General features: G+C 41.3%; 1 protein-coding gene across 1 annotated transcript; it reads left to right on the top strand.

Annotated features, from left to right (window-relative positions):
- The first annotated feature begins 9221 nt into the window (after positions 1 to 9221).
- On the top strand, positions 9222 to 15714 carry pnp5b (purine nucleoside phosphorylase 5b). Its single transcript, XM_063885345.1, has 6 exons — positions 9222 to 9427; positions 11132 to 11301; positions 11510 to 11613; positions 12501 to 12676; positions 13649 to 13839; positions 14782 to 15714. Exons 1-6 carry the CDS (start codon positions 9399 to 9401, stop codon positions 15003 to 15005), a joined length of 894 nt encoding a protein of 297 aa, XP_063741415.1. The 5' UTR covers positions 9222 to 9398; the 3' UTR covers positions 15006 to 15714.
- Positions 15715 to 15946: the final 232 nt, after the last annotated feature.

Here is a 15946-nt window from a genome sequence, read left to right as displayed (position 1 = left end):
TGCTGAGCAGCAAACATGCAAACCGCTCAGGAGGAGAGCCCATAAGCAATACATCAGGACTGGACTACATGAAGTAGATTCTACATATTACAGTTCATAACTCCATAACCATGACTGGAAGTATAACTGTTAGATATTCTCCCTCTAAAACCAAAAGCTCTAAATGACTCTTGAGTTTCACCTGTGTGGTTGAATCCACTCATGGCAACACAAGCTCAGTTCATTGCTTTGTCATTGCCGCCTTTTTTATTCTTAGTCACCAGAATCAGGAAGGGATAAGACTTAAAAACGGAATCAAATATCTATTTGTGAAGTTCCTAAATCTAAATGTGTAACTGAGGGTGAGTGAGCATTTGTGGAATAATTAACAAGTCTCACAACATTTTCTTTTATAGCTCAGCAAAAAATGTAAGTGACTTTTTAAACTGGCTTCAAATGGATTTGTACAATTGTATACACCCTGGACAATATTACTTTACTATACTCAATCTCCTTTACTGTGTCATTGTATTAATGTTCCTCATATGGATTGTTAAAGCACTTTGTTATACATGTGGACTATCCCGTGACAGTTTCTGTATAAAGGGTATAAAGATGACCTTTAAGGAAGCTAGAAAAATACGGGACATTCAGAGGCAATGTGATTGAATTTTGATGGGTCATATTTGAACAATGGTTACTCCAGTACTTCCATTTTCTACATCAGGTCCTGTTTTTGTATGTGTAAAATAAAACCTGAAATTCCCCTCTGGTATGTATAAAGGTGATCTTAATTGAAATAGATTAAAGGGGACAATTGTACGTGTGATAAGTGAGACATTTTCGAGTGATTTCTATCTTCCTGTGCACATGTCATCACAAGTCCCACGTGATCAAGTGTGCCTTTGGAGTTTTCCCAGTGAGTCAGTCACGTTGTGCTCAGCATGAGACATCAACATGATTTGAGTGTGATGTTTGCATCTTTCCATGAGAAGCGGAGCGTTTTTAAACCTTGGTAAATTCCACCAAGATTCTGTACGAGCATGTTTTGAGTGTTGCTCTTCCAAACAGTACCTCTTAACAGGACATGTGACATGCATGATAACTCAGGCGAGAATCAACCACTTCCTCTGTGTGTGTGTGTGTGTGTGTGTGTGTGTGTGTGTGTGTGTGTGTGTGTGTGTGTGTGTGTGTGTGTGTGTGTGTGTGTGTGTGTGTGTGTGTGTGTGTGTGTGTGTGTGTGTGTGTGTGTTTCAGGGTCACTAAATGATTCTGGCTGCTGTTGGTGGACTTACCTCTGTTTTAATTATTCCTTAGAAACTCTAGAAACGTTTTCCCTCTCTGCAGGCTTTTCTCGCCAGCTCTGTATTTCGTCTCTTGCATATTTATTTGCAGTTCTGCTCGCTTCTCTTCCTCCCTGTTCGGCCTCGGTGTCCTACTTGAGGCTTAAACTCCGACATGGGGTCAGAGAGAGTTAAGAGACACGCTTCAGAATTTTATGAAGTCGATGTATCTATGTTTCATTCTTACTACCATCAAATATGCAACGATCCCAGCCATCCATCAACCTTCCACCTTGAATATGTCGCAAACAATGCTAAATATTTTGTATAAATAGGATAGTACTTCAATTTTACTCGAAATTCATAGCTGTGATGTGATGTCCAAATGTATCCTATATTCCAGAATATACTTAATAAAAATGTACAACTTTTTAATGTCTACTTTCCAGCATTTTGGACCTAGAAATGTTGAATACCCCAAAGTTTTATGTCAGAAATGTTGTAGTATGGGTCCCGAGCATCTAGAAACTGCCGATGCTAACTTGCATATGTGGCACAATTATCACAACTAGCATTAATAAAGCAACATTTGTTCAAAAACAGCTTGACCAATTTGACAATATTGAATATTTTGGTCGTTATGAAGGGCGCTAAATTCATTTCTGACACTTTCAGGATACAACATACAGTTTAAACCAGAAACTGACCCTATTTAAACTCCTGGTGCGACACATTTGGGTTCATTTTGACTCGATTTCTACTTGATCAACTAGATTATCATACCCCTGAAAACTACTCCAAGGTTGTCCAAACTGTTCACTGGGACTCTGAAGGTTGGCATATTAACTGCGGCACTAGTTATTGAGTAACTGGTAGACAGCAGCTGCATACATTACATGTTAATAAATATTTGAATACGGACATAACTGAGGGAAATGTTTGACCAGTTCTAACCCCCCAGTTGAAATGAGGATGCATCACCTGTCTGATGAGTTCAGACAGCAGGTGGCAGCAGATTACAAATATTATTTCAGTAGCCGTAGCACTTCCTCTGTGTGTTTGAACACTTCGAATTAAACACATTCATTTGTATATCCACTTTCGTACAAGTTAAAATGTTGGATGCATCAAAATATAGTGTAAATACAACACTACAGGGAACATAGTGTTGACAATGCATTTTAGGGGGTAAAGATTAAGACAATGTTTAAATAAACACAAAGGTTTGAAGATTTGTTTTAAAGTATTTAACATGTTGTGATAGCATTTTCTAGTCTGGCGCAATATTCAGAGAAGAGGACTTTACAAGTCTGACAAGTATTCAGGCGTACACACATTGTGTGTGTGTGTGTGTGTGTGTGTGTGTGTGTGTGTGTGTGTGTGTGTGTGTGTGTGTGTGTGTGTGTGTGTGTGTGTGTGTGTGTGTGTGTGTGTGTGTGTGTGTGTGTGTGTGTGTGCGTGTGTGTGTGTGTGTGTGTGTGTATGTGTGAGTGACACATTCTCAGGGCTGTTGCTCTTTCCCGTAACACAGCTTCAGTCTTAGCACCTCAAAGGAGAAGCACAATTGTTTGGTCAGATTTGTGATATGAAGAAGTGGTGTAAGGACATTTACTCATAGTATTGTACTTAAGAACAATCTTGAAGGGTTTGTACTTGACTTGAGTCTTAGAATTTTGGGCTACTCACAACAATTCAGAGGTTAATATGGTACTTTGACTCCACTACATGTATTTCATACCTTTTAGTTGCTAGGCAGATTAGGATTAATGATGTGAAAAATAACCCACCCTTAAAATCATGCAACATGATTGCAATGCAATGCAACAGACAATAAACATAACATAAAAATGATATACATAAAATAATGCTCATACAAAAGACAAATGGTTCAGGTAAGGTGCAGGAATAAGCTCACTGCATGTGCCTGTGGTCAGAGGATCAGGTGGTGCAACACAAAAAGATGACCCAGTTTGTTTCCTGACAATAAAGCTTAAATTACCGTAGCTCAATAAGCATTGTGTCTGTGTCCACACCTACACAGAAACAAGTAATGAAGACAGCTTCAACGTCAGTGTACAGTTTAGAATCTGCAGGAAAGTGAATGTAATCCTGCTTTTCCATGTGATTGTGTTCAGACCTGCAATAATAATGATAAGCATGATTTGGTATCTCACTAGAGCGGTGTTGTGCAGGACTATGAGATCATTACACTTGCCAGTTAAACAGAAAGGTTAAAAGGTTTGCCTGGAGTGTTTTGATAAGTCCACAGTTATCAAAATGCAGTACAGTGTGCAGTATAAACTAGTACAATTTGAGTGAGTAAATGACGTTTTGGTACAGGAAAATCTGTCAATCTGCTACGACATTAAAGTGTGTATGTGCTCTGGGTTGTTTTTCTTTTCACTGCAAACATTTACCTCAGGGCAAGCGCAGCATGATTCAGCCGGCAGAGGGAGAGAAGTGTGTGAATACTAATCAGCAGTTACATAACATTTTGTAACCGAACACTGGCTGCTCTGTGCGGCTATCACAGCAGTTGCTAATAGTAATATACTTCTAATCCAACACATTTCAGAGGGAAAATGTACATTAATAGATTATAGATGAAACTTTATGAGTGTATAAAGCATTTAACAGTGAAAAAACTCCATAAATTAGGTGAATAATGACAACCATGATATTGATTCCTAAAATAACATAATATAATACTGCAGGGACACCGAGACCATTCTGTTTGAGCAGTCCATCCATTCCTTTTCAGCCTTGCCGTCTATCTGATCTTTCTTTAATCATCACTGTCAGTTAAGGATGAAATAACATTAACGGCCTCTTAGAGTGCATTATAATTATTTTGTAAAACAATCTTGGATTTTTTGTTTTCCACCCAGCACTTGAATGTGTAATGTAGGTGTTATTGGGTTAAAGTCCCTTCTCTGTTGCCACTCATGTGTTTAATGGGACATTCCTCTGTGTAGCGCTAATGGTCTGCTTGTCTGAAGTGGTGGAAGACGTTTTCAAATCTTCAACTAAATATCAAAAGTCCTGCATTAAACGCTTCAATGTTAAACATGTGTTAATAATGTCTACTTAAAATGTACCGGAATTATTCTTTTTTTGTAATCACTCAAGGTCATTTCTGTCTAAATGTGATTACAAGGACATGTGTTTAATTGAAGTGGAAAGAGATCCATTATGAAACAAAGTTCATTCATCATTTTTAAACTCACATTGTTCAAAATATCTTGAAATGCATTGTTTTCTTGCTTGGATATAAAGGGCAGTTTTACATGTTGTTCCCTTCCTTTCATACCCTGTATGTGACTCCCCGGACAGTCTACAGTTCACCTCGGTGTAAAGGACGCCCTCATCTACATGCTGCACAGAGCAAACTCACACCTGGAGAAGCCGCACAGCTCACTAAGAATCCTGTTCTTCGACTTCCCCAGCGCCTTCGACACCATCCAGCCACACCTGCTCGCTGAGAAGCTGTCACTGATGCAGGTGGATCACAGCTTGGGGGCCAGGATTATTGACTACCTCACCAGCAGACCTCAATGTGTCAGACTGCAGGGCAGCGTGTCTGATGTGCTGGTAAGCAACACTGATGCCCCCCAAGGAACTGTGCTGTCACCATTCCTGTTCACCCTCCATACCTCTGACTTCTGCTTCAACTCCGGCTCATGCCACCTACAATCACCTCCAGCTCAACATCAGCAAGACTAAGGAGCTGGTGGTGGACTTCAGGTGGAGGACGAAGAGGTCTCTAAACCCCATCACCATCAGGGGGGAGGAGGTGGAGGTGGTGAACACCTACAAGTTCCTGGGAGTGCACTTGAATAATAAACTGACTGGAGGACAACACTGATGCTCTCTTCAGGAAGGGACAGAGCAAGCGGTTGTTCCTGAGGAGGCTCAGCTCCTTCAACGTGTGCACGAGGCTGCTGCAGACGTTCTACCAGTCTGTGGGGGCCAGTGTGCTCTACTTTGCCGTGGTGTGCTGGGGGGGAAACACCAACGGATGCTGACAGTCTGAACAAGCTCGTGAGGAAGGCTACCTCTGTAGTTGGATTTAAACTGGACAATCTGGAGAAGGTGTCTGAGGGGAGGACGAGGAGGAAACTGGACAGTATCCTGGATAACCCCTCCCACCCCCTCCATGCAGAGCCAGTGAAGATGAGGAGTACGTTCAGCTACAGACTCATCCCACCTCGGCACAGCACTAAGCGCCTGGGAAACTCTTTCGTGCCTGTAGCCATCAGGCTGCAAAACAAGGGGTTAACCATGTGACTCACGGACAATAACCCGAACATCAAGCCTGCACTTTTGCACAATAACCAGGGACGGATTAAGAGTCATTGGGCCCCTGGGCCTGTGACCTAACCCTAACCCTAACCCTAACCCTAACCCCCCCCCCCCCCCAAAAGAAGCGCCACGCTAACTTCACCCTCACGCGCAAATCAGCGGTGTTAAAGGTTGCGCCAAAAGCACAGTCAAATTTTATTCACGTGTATCTTGAGGATTTACAACAAGTCAAAGAACACACATAAGCACACAAGTCAAAAATAAGCAGGCGCAATGCAAGGGGCCCAAACCCCTACATCACACAGATCACATCACTCATAAGAAAACTGCTTGAAATCATGCATCGTCATCAAGGCTTGACAGTATTCTTACCTTCGAGGGGGGGCCAGCTTGCAAAAGGTTGGGAACCCCTGCTTTATGGTATATCCTACCCCATTCTAACTGATATAAGGGCCCTTTCCCGATATTAGGGATGAATAACATTGATAAGCTGTGGTTCAGGAGCACTATATGACCTATCATATGCCATGCTACAGTGGTATGCAAAAGTTTGGGCACCCCTCTGAGATTTCATGACAATTTGCTTTTCCTTTATAATAGAAGATCACAGCAACAACATTTGTTTTCCTACAAAGATGTAGACGTTTTAGTGTTTTCCAGACCAAAATTCTTAGGGTAGCATTACATAGTTTTATTATAATAAAATAAAATGCAAAAAATGGGATGTGCAAAAGTTTGGGCACCCTTATAAATAGCATTCATTTCAACACCTGTACGGATTTATAGCTGACAGGTTGCTGCACAAAATTGCTTTGATTAGCTCATTAGACCTTCAATTACAAAGACAGGTGGAACCAATCATGAAAAAGGCTATTTAACATAGGTAATAGCTGGCTGTGCCTGGCCTAGGTTCTTTCTTAGGGAGTGGCAAGATGGGGACCTCAAAACAACTCTCCACTGACCTGAAAGCTAAGATAATCCAACATTATAAATTAGGAGAAGGGTACAAAAAATTATCTGACAGGTTTAAACTGTCTGTCTCCACAGTCAGAAACGTAGTTGTGAAATGGAAGGCCACAGGAACAGTCCGTGTGAAGGAAAGATGTGGTAGGCCGACAAAAATAGGGGAAAGGCACAGGCGAAGGATGGTGAAAATGGTCACAGAGAAGCCACAGACCACCTCCAGAGAACTACAACAACATCTGGCTGCTGATGGTGTAGTTGTTCACCGTTCCACAATCCAGCGTACTTTGCACCAGGAAGAGCTCATTGGAAGGGTGATGTGCAAAAAGCCTTTCCTGAGTGTTAATCACAAGAAGAGTCGCATGAGGTATGCAAAAGCACATCTGGACAAGCCAGAAGCATTTTGGAACAAAATACTGTGGTCAGATGAGACCAAGATTGAGTTATTTGGTCATAACATGAACAGGTATGCATGGCGAAAAAAACACACTGCATTCAATGAAAAGAACTTGTTGCCCACTGTAAAATTTGGTGGAGGATCTATCATGTTATGGGGCTGTGTGGCTAGCACAGGTACTGGAAAACTTGTTAAAGTTGAGGGCCACATGAATTCCTTACAGTACCAGGAGATTCTTGACAAGAATGTTCTAGAGTCAGTCACAAAGTTGAAGCTACGCCGGGGTTGGATTTTTCAGCAGGACAATGATCCTAAGCACCGATCAAAATCCACCAAGGAATTCATGCAGAAGCACAGGTACAATGTTCTGGAATGGCCATCCCAGTCCCCAGACCTTAACATCATTGAAAATGTATGGATTTATTTGAAGAAGGCTGTCCATGCACGGAGGCCAAGAAACCTGACTGAACTGGAGACGTTTTGTGTGGAAGAATGGGCCAAAATACCACCTGCCAGGCTTAAGGGACTTGTCTGTGGCTACAGGAGGCGTCTACAGGCCGTTATTGCAGCAAAAGGAGGCAATACTAAATATTAATGGAATTATTTCTTAGGGGTGCCCAAATTTATGCACATGCCTATTTTTGTTTGAATGCACATAAACATGTTTCTGTTTGACCAATAAAAGTTATTTCACTACTGAGATGTTTCTGTTACCATAAGGTATAACATATGTTAAAATGAAGTTGCTGCTTCAAAAGCTCAGCAAGTGACAAACTGATGCAGTGGTTTTCCTAAGGGGTGCCCAAACTTTTGCATACCACTGTATTTAATTTGGGGGGGGCTTTAACGTATGAGGGATGAATTAATTACAAAACCGTGGCATATGATTGAGGGGCCCTATTGAGATATATTACATCATGTATGTAATGTAACCAATGTTATGGTTTCAGGGCCCCTTTAATTGTATTATGTTGTAGAGACAATATTGAAATGGTAGCGCGGAGGCTTGGGCTCCAGGGCCCCCTTGGCCCTTGGGCCCCTGGGCCTGGGCCCGGTAGGCCCGTGCAGTAATCCATCCTTGACAATAGCCTTGACTGCCCTTTTCTTCTGCACACATACATGTACATTTTTAACAATACGGACTTCAATGTATACATCACTTATTATTCTCTGTTCTAACCGTTTGTTTTAAAACCCTTACTTATCTGTATATATTTTGTTAGAATTTTCCATTTTTTATCTAAATTTGTGTTTCATATCTCTGTGTGAATCTGTACGGTTTTTCCTCTTCTCTGTTGCTAAACGCTTGAATTTCCCCACGGGGGTTTATAAAAGGTACATCTTATCTTATCTTATCTTAACAAATCCCATCCCAGCTTTGTAAGAAATATGTTTTCATATATTATTATTATTACTACTACAAGAAAGCAGTGAATCACCAGATATGATGATGATGATGATGATGAGACAGATTTTCCTGCTTCTTCATTTTTGTCTGCTGCTGAGCGATTGCATCAGCATCAACACCACCACGTTGTGAGGGTAAAAAAGAGCAGCATGAGGCTTTCAAGTACTGTAGGAAATGCTACAGCTAACTGGACACGTAGGCCCAAGGATGACATGAACAGAAAACACCCAAAAGAGGATTAAAAGGGGACACACAATAATTTATATTAATGAAATGTCTGATTTCAGAAGTGTACAATAACAAGATTCTCGATGTTTTTTAACTTATCTGTGTGTTGAGCATTTTATTGTTTTGTTGAGTATATTTTCGTTATTGTAATCAAGACGATTTGCACTTAAACCAATCCCCTCTTAACGTGGAGGACAAACCTGTAAAATGTAAGCTTTAAAGTAAATTAAAATGTTTTATACAACTGTTCAATACTCCCCCTAACTCAATAAAGAAACATCGTACTGTCTTTATATTCGATTGCACTAAGTATCGTTAAATAGCTTATAAATATAGTAATTAGCATCTTTAGGGACAAATTGATCAGTTTGATTATTTATCAATATATATATTATGTTTTTCTTTGAGGTTTTTATTATCTTGTCTAATTTATTTCAGTTTTTATGGGTTATACTTTTTACTGTCACTCAAATCTGTGTTATTCGCCCCCCTGTGTTTAAAATGTGCTGTATACATCGTGTAAATGTGTCATAATTTCCTTTCTAGTCATAATCGTCACTCTTGTCTTGTTTTGGGTGGGGGGGACCCCTGAACGCATCACCGGTTTCTGGTCAGTTCCGAGGGCGTCAAAAGTGCACTGGAACAACGCCTGCACCTCGACCAATCCGAGCCTCTGCCGGGCTGTGACGTTAATGGGATGGGGCTGCCGCGTCGTAAAGGAGTGTGGGGAGAGGGTGTAAACCTAAAAACCGGTGGCTCCACCAGGAAACCAGGATAACCAGACAGACTCAATTTAACTCGGATCATTCCGCCGGCTATACCTGCTTCAGTTTTCATCATGCTGTCTGTGTCTGAATCTGTGTGTGGGTGAGTACATGAATCATTTCTACAATATTACAAAGTCTAAAATAACTCTATGCAGGCACTATCGCTTATTTTACAAGGGGGGTGACATGTGGAGACTGTAAATACGGCAATGGGTCACCAATTCTACCAAAACCCTAAAGACAGACACACTTCTTATTAAAAAGGCGTGCTCGCAGGATGATTCATAAGGATGTCCCGCTCTGGGGGACACTATTTTTATATTAGCTCAATAATTGTATTTGTCATAGACCAGGCGGAAGTGTTGAGTTTCCGCTCCAGCGCTAAAAAGAATTCGTGCTATTCTTTATTCATAACGCAGTATAAGCGCGGAAGTTTTGGCCCATAGAGGGGACGGGGAAAACCCACAATTTGCACACGTGCTCCACCCTGACGTCATTTCCCAAAGCCCATTGACCCCCATTATACCTAATACCTGTGCTGCTTTGACTTTTATTTGTGCACCTCAGCGGAAAGACAAAGCCACATTATGAAATGCTGCACCATGAGACAGAAAACTAGTACTGAAACAAATTAAGATAAAGACACAAATGGAGAGGTTTAATTCAGATAGTATTATAATAAACAAAGCTCAGGAGCCCCACTTGAACAGACTATGTTTAAACGATGGTAACATTATTGCTTTTCCACACACACATACTGTAAACATTGCACACACTGCATATTTTGCACAGTTGTCCTCTTTAAAAACAGCACAGCTCGTCCACTTGTCTTATTTTCACTGGTAAATTGCTGTGTTGTTATTGTATTGCCTTTTGTGTATATTCATATTTCTCCTAAACGTATCTTTCATGTGTTTGCTTTAAAATAGCTTTTATAAAAGTTCTTATTTTGCTCCTTTTTAAGAGCTTAATTGCTAAAACCCAGTTTCAGTTTAATATCACATATAAGACAATCAAAAGCAGTAACATCTGACCTCTTTTCTTATGTAAAGAGATGTTAAGTGTTTGATCAATTCTGAGGACTGTGTTCATCGTGGAGATGTGTTTAGCTCCTGTGCTTCATCACCTGAATGTGATGCATTGTTTGCACAATAATGCTTCAACAACCTTTTAACACCACACACACAACATCTATTAACGTGTGTTACGTGAGGAAAGATAGTCACTTCCCGTCAGTCACTGAACAGGAAGCCCTCACCTCCCAAATGACTCCTGATGAATCAGATATCCCTCTCTGTGATCTTGTTAATAGAATGCAGCATGGCTGTGCACGCAGAGATGGCAAATAAGGACATCACTGCTTCTATGTTGTGTTGCACCGTCTGAAAACAAAGTGTTGATGTTAATGTATGACCGTCATTATATAAACAGTGATTTATGAATAGTCCACATAGAAAAAAAGCACATAAAACCTCCAACCAATCCCATGCCTGAGAGATGAATTGAAACACAGCCTGAAGTCAGAGGTCCACATACTTTTGATTATGTAGTGTGTTTACAGAACATTCACAAAACACCCAGGCATTCACACACACACACACACACACACACACACACACACACACACACACACACACACACACACACACACACACACACACACACACACACACACACACACACACACACACACAGTTGACCTCCATGGTAACTGTCAGTCTCATGTGGTGAAAACTGCTCAAGCTTTGTTGATACAAAGGTTTAGAACATTAGTAAATGATCTTTGTTTTTCTGACTCCCTCAGTGAGAGCTATGAAGAGTATAAGACGACAGCTGATTGGCTGCTGTCCAAAACGCATATACGGCCGAAAGTGGGAATCGTGTGCGGCTCAGGGCTCGGGGGGCTGGCTGAGATGCTGAAGGAGCCTCAGTACTTCAAGTACAGCGACATTCCCAACTTTCCCAAGAGCACAGGTATGCACAGCTGGTACATTCATTGCGTGTGTGTTTGCAAGCTCTAATTAAAAGAGTGGCTAGCTAACTGTGTGTGTGTGTGTGTGTGTGTGTGTGTGTGTGTGTGTGTGTGTGTGTGTGTGTGTGTGTGTGTGTGTGTGTGTGTGTGTGTGTGTGTGTGTGTGTGTGTGTGTGTGTGTGTGTGTGTGTGTGTGTGTGTGTTTTGCAGTGCATGGTCATGCTGGCCGTCTGGTTTTTGGAACGCTAAAAGGCAAGCCGTGTGTTTGCATGCAGGGCCGGTTCCACCTGTACGAGGGATACCCCATCCAGAAGGTGAGGTTTTTACCAAAGTGTTTATAACCTTCCTAAGTAGAAGGCAGAATCGTTTGTATTTTTATAATTATATATTGGGAAGTTCAGCAGTCCAGTGACTTCCAACTCACGGGTCAGGTCCCACGGAAGGAGCACAGAATAGGGTTGGTGAAGTGGGGATGGAATGGGGTAAAAATGGAATAAAGGGAAAAGCCTTCCCAACCCCCTGACTAGCCACTGGATTAATATTTAACATATTATATTTTATAAACTGATCATATGTTGTTTCTTAAATACTTACTATAACTTGCAGGTGAATGTAGTAGAGTAAAACATATTTTTTCCCTCTGAAATCTAGTGGAGTAAGATAGCATAAAATGTATTGTTTTTTTATTTTTACATTTAGTTAACATATCCTGTCCTTTATCTAATTTGTTTTACTTAATCCAGATATTCTGTTTATGGGTTATTTTATGCGGGATGTCCCAGATATCTCATGGTTGACTTGCAGATTTAGAAACAGAAAGCAGATGTTCCAGGAACAAGCATGTTTCAATCAAAGTTTCATATCTTAGAACCATAGCTACCCTAATTCTGACTTCAGTAAATGAATAGGCTAAGAAAAATATGTAAATATTGCAGGGAAATAGTGCAAGTGACACAATGGTACTAGAAAAATGCAGTAATAGATCGACTATATACATGTAAAATAACTTACAGTGGAGTAAAGTACTGCTTATTGTAATAATATATGAATATGTGGACTGTAAACAATGCTAGCGACATACGAAAGTCACGACACGTTGTATACCTTGTGGGAGCTGTCCCTGGTGGTCTTGGTTTCTTGCTGGGGTGGTGGTGGGTCATTATGGTGAGTGTGTGTGTTCACATAACCTCGCGTTCCTCAGATCACGATGCCCATGCGGGTCTTCAAGCTGATAGGCGTGGAGACGATTTTCCTGACGAACGCAGCCGGAGGCCTCAACCAGGACTACAAGGTGGGAGACGTCATGATCATGAAGGACCACATCAACATGCCGGGGTTCGCTGGGAACAACCCGCTGGCCGGACCAAATGACGACCGGTAGGTGGAGGAGAGGAGGGCGGGATCGATGTTTCTGTGAGGGCAGCTTAGGGTTGATATGTTTCATTCAAATTCAACATGTTTTAATGCTCAAAACAACCAGTATGTGAGATGAGATCAGATATGCTTTTCATAAATACAAAATAAAAGGGAAAAAAGCATAAATAAATACATATATCAACAGTAGATAATAAACCTAAATAGCAAATATGTACATAACCAGTGAAAGATGCATACATGTAGAGTACCTCAATCAAATACACAATATAAACATCAATAATGAGTTAGTATAAACTATAATAGACCAACCTACGTCCAACAAAATGTTAATACAGGAAGCTATTTCTGCAGTCGCATTATGTTGTAACACTAGAAAAGCCTAATCCACCTGCAAGCTTACCCTTTTACTGAAACACAGCAGCACATTTAAGCACTGCAAAGCCATTTTTAGTGTGTTTAGCTTAATATATGGCTTGAAGATATAAAAGAAAGAAACACGCTGCCCAAGGACAGGAAATCATTTTCATTGAAATTCCCCCTGTGGAGACTAATAAAAGCCTTGTTTTTATAGCGATTTCATGCAAGCATTTTTCCAGTCTCCCACACAAGACTGGCACACTTCAGCACTGTCGCGCATTGAGATGAGGTCAGTGTGCACAAAAGCTGCCATTGTTCTCAAAGGCTGGAGGTCAGCGGCTCTGACACACATCAGAACTGTCTAACAACTGCAGAGCGTACGCATCGAAGAATCAAAGCGTATCTTTTTTATTCAGTCGACCTGCGTCTCCATAAAACTAATCTTCCCTGCAGGGTGTTCACATACACAAGTACTTTATTATCACAAGTCTTTTCTTAAGGACTCAGAAACTTAGTGTGCAGCTTTTTACCTGAGTAGTTTGGGGGGGGGGGGGGTTTCAGTACTGAATGGCACAGTAGTGTGTATTCGTACAATCAACACTGTCCTCCTTTCAGGTTTGGCATCCGCTTCCCCTGCATGTCTGATGCCTACGACCGAAAGCTGCGGCAGATGGCCCTCGACGTGGCTTCAGAGCTGGGCTACAACGACTTCTTCAGGGAGGGGGTGTACTGCGTCGTGGGGGGTCCGTCCTTCGAAACCATCGCTGAGTGTCGCATGCTGCACAGGCTGGGCGCTGATGCTGTTGGTAAGAAGCAAGTCTCCCTCACACACAAACACACCCTCATCTTAATCATCACAAAAACAATATAAGAGAGAGTATTCTGTGAGTTGGGTCGGAGGAAAAGACAGAAGTGTGAGCTTGAAAGCTAAGCAATGGGAGACTTTAAAGGGCGCAGAGTGTAAACTACAATATCCTCACCTCTTCATCACACAACCCGTTCTGACAGGAACTCAAGCCATTATCTACGCTCTCTTCAAAGCCACCAGACTCCAGTTACAAGAACAATGATTTTGCGTTGCAGAATAGTTGGTTACTTTTAAAATGACTGTTTATGACTGTCGCAGTTCTTCATGTTGTGAAATGCATCACAACAAAATGAGTCACAGGATCAAAATCTCAGTTTTAAGCAACTTCAAAGTTTTTATAATGCAACCTTCCTGCTGGGACAGGATGCTTTCACAAGGCATTATTTTACCCTGATGTCTTGCACAATATAACCAGGATGTAGGCTGTTTATTTGTCACATTAGAAATACACTGAGATATACAGTGTATATATTATATACAGGAGCAAAAAGCATGGCAAAATCTCTGATGGTTGACACATTTATATTTACAAACACTAGTTCTGTAACATCTGTGTGTCCTGCTGGCTCAGGTTGTTGAAAATAAGAGCAAGATGCAAATTACTTCCTCCTATATCCTCACATACATGTACCAGGAACAGCACACACATTATCAGTGGGCAGCTATACCTACTAGTTAGGGGAGTGTGAAATCTGGTGCCCTCCTCAAGGAGACAAACTGGTACCTCTTATAGTACCGGTCCACACTCAGCACTCGGTCCGGTATGGGTCTTGAACCCTCCTGCCATATCCCTACAGACTGAGCTTCTGTGGTCCTTTCTGATCGACACTCAGAGATCTTTGCAGCACATCTCCTCACCTCCTCTCTGTCTTCTCTGCAGGGATGAGCACTGCGCACGAGGTCATCGTTGCCCGTCACGCCGGGATGCGTTGCTTCGCCCTGTCGCTAATCAGCAACCGGGCGGTGATGGACTACGATAGCCAGGAGAAGGCCAACCACGAGGAGGTGCTGGAGACGGGCCGGCAGAGGGCGGAGCAGCTGGAGAAGCTGGTGGCCACCATGGTGTCCCGGCTGGAGCACGACAACAACAACGACTCCTTCTGAACACATGCCGGACTTCATCACTTTAACTGGTCCTAGATCAGCTGTTAGGCTCTGAGAGGATATTTTTTAAATGCTTGTTACTGTATAATGCTAGAGATGTTTCCCCCAGGCTGGGTTTACTACTTGATGAACTGCTTGCTACTTCACTGACTGTTACTTTAAGTCTTAAAATCCTGGGAACTGCTACACCAATCTAAAACACTCCTCTTTCAGCAACGTTTACATTTTGAAGGTGAACATGTAAATGATACGCAGTCATTCTCCTACATTACATCCATGCTTGTGATTTATCATGCTGAATTCTGCTCAGTGAAACGACTTGTATTGTACTTTCTAAAGAAATAACTTAAGATGACATATTTATTGTTCAGATATTTTACATTCCCCGACACGAGTACAGTGATGTTCACATTATCACACGTCTTCACGAGGTCATGGCTAAAAGTAAAAAGAGGTTTAAGATGTTCTAAATTATTTATAATAATAATAATATTTAAGTGTTTTTATTTTTTAGTTGCTTTTATTATATATCAAGAGCTTGAAGAAAGGGATTATTGGACCGTTACTAAAGCATGTGTATTTGATTTAAATCTTCCTCCATGTCTTATCACTGTGTTAGCAGACTGGGAATTCCTGCTTTAAGAGGTACTTCACTAAAAAACGTTGCAAATTGTGGTTATTACTTTTACAGTAAAATGACTCAACTCAACCTTTCCATGCGTGCTTTGTTTCAGTCTCCAACGTGTTTTATTTCTGTGATCGTTGTGGTTTTGGTGGGATGTTTGAGTTATTTCCCCTAAACAGGATACACTCAGTCATAAAAGGAAAGGGTGTTAGTGTTCAGACTTTCGTTTTGACTCATTCACCATTTGTGCTTGTGCAGTATAACTGGTAAAAGGTGTAGAGCAAATATAAACTCACCCACATTTTTTTTTCCTAAT

The sequence above is a fragment of the Eleginops maclovinus genome, chromosome 6, assembly GCF_036324505.1.
Source record: "Eleginops maclovinus isolate JMC-PN-2008 ecotype Puerto Natales chromosome 6, JC_Emac_rtc_rv5, whole genome shotgun sequence".
NCBI classification, from domain to species: Eukaryota; Metazoa; Chordata; class Actinopteri; order Perciformes; family Eleginopidae; genus Eleginops; species Eleginops maclovinus.
Note: the sequence above shows the minus strand (reverse complement) of the source record. Positions and strands in the feature narration are given on the sequence as shown.

Bases quoted from the DNA above. Each gene is read 5' to 3' on its own strand.
- pnp5b (XM_063885345.1), top strand. From the start codon at position 9,399: ATGCTGTCTGTGTCTGAATCTGTGTGTGG. The intron at 11,302-11,509 runs GTATGCACAGCT...TGTGTTTTGCAG, and splicing joins CAACTTTCCCAAGAGCACAG to TGCATGGTCATGCTGGCCGT. The intron at 11,614-12,500 runs GTGAGGTTTTTA...CGCGTTCCTCAG, and splicing joins AGGGATACCCCATCCAGAAG to ATCACGATGCCCATGCGGGT.